Source organism: Atta colombica, unplaced genomic scaffold (assembly GCF_001594045.1).
Source record: "Atta colombica isolate Treedump-2 unplaced genomic scaffold, Acol1.0 scaffold110, whole genome shotgun sequence".
NCBI lineage: Eukaryota > Metazoa > Arthropoda > Insecta > Hymenoptera > Formicidae > Atta > Atta colombica.
Window position 1 is genome coordinate 1,009,208 of NW_017259196.1, and position 9,210 is coordinate 1,018,417.

A 9,210-nucleotide genomic window follows, 5' to 3' on the forward strand; every position below is an offset into this window, starting at 1 on the left:
GATATAATTTTGAGACGAAAATCCTAATACGAAAATATTGAGACTACAATAATTTTTTTCAATTATAAGCTATTTTTAAATGCTTATAAGTAAAGAAATTTTACTTTTATAGCTTTATTATTTATTATTATTTCTGGATTCTTTTGAACATTCTAAGACGAAAATCTTTATACGAAAATATCGAGACTATAATAATTTTTGAATTACTATCTTTAATCAATTATAATTCAAAAATTAAAATTAAAATTCAAAAACTATTGTAGCTTCGATATTTTTATATTAGAATTTTCGTGTCAAATTATCTAAGGATATATTCTTAACAGGAAATACGGTAGTTATGAGACACCCTGTATAATTGAAAAGAATATTCAATATTTTCTTTCTTTATGCACTGTTAGATAGCAGAAGAACAACTTTCATACGTATTAAAACACAAATCAATCCATTTTTGTGGTCAGTTTCAAAGTAAACAACTGAGACTATTAACACTTTAAAAGATGATGCCACATTGACGTCATTTTAGTTCCTATCATGTACTCTGCCTGCACAGTATTAACATATGCACTTACAAGAGAATGTATTACAAAAGTGATACAAAAAAGAATTAACGTTAATCAAAAGATCAAGTTTGAAATATTCTAGATAGTCAAACCTTGGGATTCTATAGATTCTGTACTCGACTTATGCTCAATTTTTTCACTTTCAGACAAGTTGCGAATAATCTTAGCCAGGAGATATCTCCATTATATTCTGGGAGATATTTCTTGGATAAAATTATCTAGAGATGAAGAAATTGGATTTTAGGCTGTGAAACATGTTTAGCTATTTTAATTTAGATAAAATATCCCATTAAAATATTCCGAAAACAATGAAGAAAAAAATGTTTCAAGTGAAAGCTGTAAGATTTGAAGAGGACTCTAAGTCATCAAATATTACTTAGATTTTGGGTCCAAGGTCCACTTTAGACCCAGGACGATTTTTTTGAGGGAAATGCCTATGTTCTATTGTAGATTCGTATTCTAAAAAATAAGATCCTCTTCAAACTCTACAATTTTTATTTGAAACTTTTTTCAAACGTGCATTGCTTCGAAGTATTTTTATTATCTAAATTAATATGATCAAACGTTCCAGCCTAACTCGGGTACAGAATTCCAAAATTCCATTATTTAGAATACCTATTTCAAACATGTAATTTTTCGATTAATAACGTTAGATTTTGTTTTTTATATATTATATTTTACATTTTTGCAATATAGCTCTTTTCCTTGTTAGTAAGTAATAAACTAAATTCAATTTTCTTCAGTTAAATTATTTAACTCTATTATTTTAGTTAAATTAACATATTGAATAGGAACAATGACGACAATAAAAATGATTCTAAATAACTCAAATTGAGTGTAATTTGACATTATTTAACAGTACAGATCGTAATATTAATAATTCACGTTTCCAAAAAATCAATATATATTTATTGTGAAAAAAGTTTGCCAATTTTCTTATCTTACTATAATATGTTATTTGACTAAAAAGCAACATACTCATTTTCTTTATTCTATTTGTTTGTCACAATTGTTTTAATTATTTAAACTAACATGTTTCGGTGAATATTCAAAGCATTATATACAAACGGTTCATAAACGAGAAAACGTCGCTCTAAAAATTGCTCTTGTTGGCACAAAATCATTGCAAATCATCGGAATTCTGAGAAATAAAATAGATATGCGATCATCATCTTTTCTAGACATGATTATTAAAACACCGCATTTCTTGGCATCAAATGTTATTTATAACGTTATTTTGAATCATCGAGCTGTATCATATGTTGATGACAAGTTTATGCGACATGTCAGACACGTAATATTTTGTAGAAAATGGATCTTATCGTCTTGCTGTGCTGGCAAGAACAACGGAATGTTTACGGAATGACACTCCGAGTGTTTTATTGAATTCACGATTAATTGCTCCTTGGTATCCAGCACACGATTCATAGTTGTTTAATTATATATTTTAAATGCTCCAATAAATCATCGCGTGATATTTCATTTCGAATAAGGAAGCCGCAGTAATTATTCGATGATGAAAATACAGCAATAATAATGAAAATACAGTCATAATTATCTGCACCACGAGATAAAAGTTAAATTTTTAAAGTACATATACAACTTTAATTTTAAATTAAATATTTAATCGTGCGTTCTATATATTTATGAATTTTCCAATCTTCACGGTCTACGTTTAGCAATATTATTTATTTAAAATATGTTTGTAATTATTAAAAGACTAGACATATCGTTTCCTTAACGAGATATCCGTTTGCAAGAAGCATAAATGCTATTATTGTTCGTGTATAAATTGGCAGGTCATTGACGGGTCAGCGGTGTTAATGAATTAATTTCACGAAACGAACAACACGCCATTTTTGCAGAAGGGCGGCTTATTTATTTAGTGCTGAAATTGCGGTCCTTTTGTGCTATTAGAAGTGACATCTTTTCGTCTCTCAGATACTTCTTCTTCTTATAGATCTCGTTATCGCGCAGATAATAAATTTGCTCAAAGTTTGTTCGAGGGACATAACAAGCCAATATGCGTCATTGATTACACTTTTACTTCATTTGATAGCGCACTCGCAACAACGCAGTTAATGTGAATGAAAAAAGAATGAAGATACACGTGCGTATTCGTGCAATTTTGTTTTTAGAATAGTCGAGGATACGCTACATTTAATGTTCATAACAGTTAGCTTTAATCAGCTTAATGGATCATTATTTCAATTATGATTATTACGAGGAACATTCGATTGGTACTTAGAAAATATTGCTGCATTTTTAATCTTTCCGGCTGTCATGTCAAGTCAGATATATCCATTTTCCAGAGCTATTTCTTTGTAATGACGTTTATGAAGCGATCTCTCGCAAGTCTTGAAAATGTTCGACTTGCGTAGAAAGATCCAAGTCGACCACTAACTAAAAGTAACATAATATATATGTTATAATTTCGCACCCAACAGTGTAACTATTATATAATAAGTGTTACATTTGTTATGTAGGAAAATCCCAGTCGGCAACTACAAGTAATAATGCAATATCTATGTTATAATTTCGCACTCAACAGTGTAAGGAACTTACACACGCATAACCAAAAGAATATGGAATAGAGAATGAGAATTTTATCTTATTAACTGTATATTCCACAGTACATGGTTTCTTATTGAAATTCTTATTTCCTGTTGATTGTACGCAGCAACGTAACATTTATATCGCGATATTATTATAATACAGATGTTATGTTACTTTTAGTGATGTCAACTGAGTCATTCTCGAATCGCATTCAACAACTAAATTTTGTTTTCTCTAAGAATTGTTAATACATCTTTCAATTTTTTTATGTCGCTATCTTTCGACTAAGTCATGATTTAACACTGTGATAAGATACAATAGAGATACAAATGTTTCATGAGACAATAACGAACGCTATCCTTTGTCGCTTGAGACTACAATTCTTTTTACTTCGTCGTCCCGAGGAGACGAGCTTGCCATACATCCGCTTTAAAAAGAACGTTCCGCGGCGGTAGACGTGACAATTAGACGTTCCAATTTTCGTCCTTATGCTAATCCCATCGCAGATTTCAGTGCAGTTCTCGCCGGTGCGGAAAAACAAAAGACACGGAAGAGTAGAATTCAAAGAAACCGAGTCTGCCATATTCTCGAGCTATTCCGCGTTTCATGATTTTATTAACGATAGATGAAGCGAATCGTTCAATGGGAATTCTTATGGTAGATGAAACATTTCTTGCGAGTTCCCTCTTCGTGGCGTAACGTTTTTTAATTTCTAACTAATTAATAGAGCGTTATAACGTAGCATTACATCTTCAATTGTGCAAATGATACATTCTATCGTGATGCTGATAATACAAAGCGATAATCATAAGATATTATTTCAACTCTTCGAACGTGATGTTATTTTCATTGCCTTATCAAACCGCGCGAATGCAAACCGTAAACGATCTCATCTTGTGAAATAACATTTGAAAATGCTTTACGCTCTTCGATAATTTGCGTATTATTTGCCATCGATCTGCCGGAATTCGTGCGGATATCTTGTTCAGCTTCTAAAATCCCTCGCGCTTTGCGCGCCTCGCTCCGTCGTAACTCATCGACTGCGATATGTTTGTTTAGCGGCTTGTTTGCGTATTCAACATTCAAAGTCAACAATTGCGTATTGTATCGCTTTAAATACGTGATTTCAGTTCGCCCGCGTTACGCGCACGTGCGATTCGCGGGATGGTAAGCGGCTTAGCTGCAACATGAGAAGGAAAAAAAAGAGGAAAAAAGAAAAGGAAAGAAGAGAAAAGAAGAGAATAATCTGCACGTCGCAAATATTACAATCTCCGCATGTCGTGCCGCATTTATGTGTTCCACCATCATCGTCTCTCCTTTACTTCGCTTTGTTTCACGCACGTGTGCGCATTTTGTCACGCATCGAGAATTGAATATTGACGAAAGATGTTTCTCTATTGTCTCCCGTCACACGTTTTCACGCGTGGAAAGCAAGTAGGAACGTTTATAATGACTGCGCTCAGCAGAGAAAACTAATCAACTAATGAACGTTCAGTGATTTTTTTTAATATTAGTTCTTATCTTTAGTTTTTCCGCTGGATCTGAGTGTAGAAACCAATCGTAAAGAAGATCACTGAGCACACTGATCAACTTTCTCTACTGAATACAGCCAATGCAAATCTTATGTATCCATATTTATTTAACGAATATCTCAGTTTAAGAACGTTATCGTTAATCTTTCATCTGTCTATCTAGAAAAAGCGTAAATTAATTGCTAGAATTCAGTCTCGATCTTTACAAATAATCACTATATCACTTATAATGTGAACGAGTTATTTTAAAAAGGAGATAAAGGCGAGGGAGGTAAATCGATAATTGGTCTTCTGTGAAGGATAAAACTCCCACGCCCCTCTCACCATCTCTCTCTCTCTCTCTCTCTTTCTCTCTCTCTCTCTCTCTCTCTCTCTCTCTCTCTCTCACTAAAACAATAAGCGATTTTGATAATTTACTTGACGAGAGATTATAGATTATGTAATATAAAGAACTTGATTATTTTATGAATTTTGCTAATAAGATTTGTTCAACGGTATTGGAGAAGTTAAAAAATATAATTTTATATCACAATATGTTTTTATATTAAAAAAAATATAAATGGAAATATGCGGATCTTATTAAATAACAAATGTCGGTAAATGAAAATCTTATGTTTAAAATATTGTACAATACAATTGCTGCTAATTAATTCGCAGATCATTGATAATTTTTAAAGATTTATATAGAGATGTAAATGCATTATAATATTCATTGGTTATTTAAAATTCAGTCCTGAACAATCTTAGTTTATAAATCTTTATGTATAAGATTTAAGTATATACTCGAATTATCGATATTACTCGAAAACAATCAAAACAAGAATATAAATAGAGGAAATATTATTATAATTGGAGGTTATGCCAGGTATAAAAATATTTTATGTTTATGTTGTTTCGCAAACAAACGTTGACACTATTTTACCGATATCACTGCGAATGAATATATACAATCAGCAACTTCTATTTTGGAAGTAATCTCTTGCAGGAGACAAATATGATAACATATTCGTAATCATGATATTCGCAATGATCGACAGCAGACACACGATAATGCCTCATAAATTCCTTATCAACGTTACTCAGCGTTTCACTTGCAGCAAACGTGCTATTCTCGACACATTTAAATTTTGCTTTTGCAAAATTCTTTAATTTATAATAATAAACGATAATAATTAACTTAATCTTACTTGCACACGAAGCAGGTCTATCCATTCGATCGGGTTTATGCAACTCTTGTTGAAAGAATTTAATCGTTTGATGACGTTAGATCTCGCGTAACGTAATGGCGTGCAAGTAAAGCATGACAAATTAATCTCGTATTTTAAAAAATTTTTTACGCTTGTTGTTTAGATATTTGCTATACTCTTTATTTACGCAATTGTTGATAATACATTTATTTGATTTCCGTAATTAAAACTGTCCAAAAGTTTAACAGAAATACGCTATCATACATCTATAATGTAGTAAATGACGTTAACATTTGATGATTGTGACCGACGTGGATGCAATATAGAATGATAAAACATTTACGAGATCGAGCCACAGTCGCTATTTATAACGCGGCGCGATAATTATGAAAATATAGAGAAGAGATATAAAAAACTTTAACATAAATTCTTAACTTTTAAACATCAAACTCACAACTCTTAAACATCAAACTATGAAAACAACATCCTTGAGTACGGCATAACCCTGCCTGTAACTTTCATAAAAGTAAATATATTGCAAATAACTTTTTTTTCAATCAAAACATTAAAGAATATAATGGTATCAAGTAAACGTATATATCTTTATTAACGAAAAAGTTATAAGCAATGAAGTAAAATGAATTAAAAAAAAAAAATATTAGAAAAAAGTCGAATACGCTGAAAAGGAGTTTGAAGGGTCCTCTACATAGAAGTCATAAACAATTGTGGAGTCTTAAGTCGTAGGAAACTGATCAATTCTAATCGAGTATTCTCCTTATATTTGATTGTGATTGGTTTTCCACGACTTCTATTAGGTATAGTAAAAAGAAATCCATTATTTTTCCATTCAATTTCATACAATTTCATGCTAATATGTAGAGGATCCTTAAGAGTTAAGAATATTGATGTTGATGTTACTTATTAAAAAATACTGATTGTGTAAACATCTGCTTTTATTGTAATGTTATGAATCATAGAAAATCATTTAATATTATGAAAATAATATAGATTTTTTTATTGAAATGTAAAGTATAAAATTGCCTACAAGTGGCACGCGGCGAATGTATTTAGACATGAAACACATAATATATTTTTATATTCTGTTGATTGCATTTATCTAAAATCATGTTAAGATTGATATTTGTCGCAACTCTTAGGTTGAATATATAATGCTTATTCTAAACATTATTGGCATTTATAAATGACTATTTTTTTTGTATAAATAACACAACATATATCACAAATTTCGTATAACACATCGCGCGAGGCATTGTAGAAATAATAAAGATAACGTAATTTTGAATCTAAGCGTAATGATAACGAGTGAAAAAAAATTGCTAACAATACATATTTGATGGATTTAACTAATTCTAGAAATGAAACAATTTTATGTTAATTTCATCACATCTACGCTTCGCATGAGAAAGCCATAACATTACCTCGAAATTTCACAACGTCTAAATCTCTATCTAGATAGAATGTGAACTCGAATAATAATAATTAATATCAAGGCACTTCATCGATATTCTACGATACAAGAATAACGTATTATACATATTACATTCAATAATGTATTATACATTATGTGTATATTTTGTACATCTATATACTTAAATATTAATGTAGTTCGTTGTGTAGATTGTGTACATCATGCGCCTAATTAATATCTAAAAATCTAAATTTAATAGAGATACGTCTCACATTATCTACACTCAAACAAAAGATAAATTCGTAGTGTCACACTTTGTCATTATAAAACTTTTCTTTTACCCTTTTGTTCGTTTGCGACGTTTCGATCACCGCGTTAATTATATTTTGGCGTAATAGAATAATTTGTAATTATCTTCAATTTGTGATCAAGGCAATTTCAGTTTCAACATTGTAATAAATTTGCAAAATAGCTGAATCAAAACGAAATTTGCAATTTGATTTGTAATTTCTCGATTTTGATTATGTTTTAATTTTACTTATGTGTAGAAATAATTTATTGAGTTAAAGCAAAAAAATAACTTCGCTACACAAAACTTTACTACACAATTGGCACACGCGATTTCGTCAGTCTTAACATACCAAACTGATATTTTATAAAAAACAATTTTTAATATATCATTCGAGTAGAATTACGTAATATAAGGAATGTAACGATGAGTCTTTTATTCGCAGAGCAAGAAAGAGAAACATATCAGTATTTCTTGCAAAGGAATATACGTATTTTTTAATATTTGGTTTAATATTTGATTATTTATATGCTTCGTCTGCATCGTATCAATTATACAAGACACATGTGTCTAAAAGAATTTACATTTCAATTCAACAAATATACGATTAAAGAAATTTATATATTATTTGTACAATTATTATAGAAATTTATTATTTACTATTACTGAGTTAAAAAAATGAATTTAAATTCTTGAATTTTTTTACGTAACTGCCACATTTACATATAAAAAATTATCTGTGCATGCAATATGCTAATTCGTATGTACATTTGCGATTATTATAATTACGTGACTTTTTTTTGCGTTTTATGCATTATTGTTTATAATACTAATTATACATTAATATATGTGTGTATATAAAAAAAATTTGATGTGAATTTGCCTATGCATATGTGCATTTATAAAACATTCTGTTCATGTACATGTATGTTTCTTACATTCTACTAATGTAAAACATATACATATTTTAGGACAGTGCGCCAACCGTTATAGTGGAGCTGAGACATTTAATAAAAATTTACTTTGTAAATTTCCTACAACCTTTTTGTCAAATTGCTCCACAATTGCACATTTTCATACATAGCTTCAGAGAATTCTAAATTCTCCCTGCAGAAACATTCAGTACAATTTCGCGTACAAACGACGATCGCCTCTAACATTAGGGTCTTCATTATTGCTACTTGTTTTATCCATATACATCATTTCCGTTTTCTTGTCAGACGATTCGTCTACCGCCTTTTCCGTGGTATCCTATAAAATATTGCACATGTAAGTTGTGATAAAAACGCTCTTCAAAATATTCTCCTTCCAACCGCAAAAATAATTAAAGAGTTTTAAGAATCGTATATATACCGTTGTAGGTGCATGTCTTTTCTTCTTGAAATACAGGAACAGTATAGTACCAATTAAACCTAATCCGATGGCTATCATAGTTATGCCGATACTTAGCATCACAGTTGGAAGGGCTAGTAATTTTTTTAAATTAGAAGCCATCTCCTCGGGAATTTGTACTTTCAGCTCGAACCAAATCATTGGCATGTAGATCTTGGGTACATTGTTGAAGATTCTAAACAAATCAGTTTTTCTTTTCATTTAATTGCAAGAATGATTTTGCTCAAGTATCTAAAAATTTAGATATATATATATATATATATAT

The 9,210-nt window shown here is 30.4% G+C and overlaps 2 protein-coding genes across 2 annotated transcripts in view; both read right to left on the reverse strand.

The window, feature by feature from the left end:
- The window catches only part of LOC108693839 (protein FAM151B), a 28,824-nt gene extending 22,907 nt beyond the window's left edge, over positions 1–5,917 (reverse strand). The window contains exon 1 of the mRNA XM_018202992.1: positions 5,836–5,917. Within this exon, the coding sequence (XP_018058481.1) occupies positions 5,836–5,860 (25 nt within the window). The 5' untranslated portion in view covers positions 5,861–5,917. The remainder of the gene's footprint in view (positions 1–5,835) is intronic.
- Positions 5,918–8,361: 2,444 nt separating this feature from the next.
- The window catches only part of LOC108693845 (protein croquemort-like), a 17,887-nt gene continuing 17,038 nt past the window's right edge, over positions 8,362–9,210 (reverse strand). Inside the window, exons 9-10 of the mRNA XM_018202998.1 lie at positions 8,907–9,120; positions 8,362–8,804 (exon numbers count right to left, since the gene is read on the reverse strand). Coding sequence (XP_018058487.1) covers positions 8,673–8,804; positions 8,907–9,120 — 346 coding nt within the window. The 3' untranslated portion in view covers positions 8,362–8,672. The remainder of the gene's footprint in view (positions 8,805–8,906; positions 9,121–9,210) is intronic.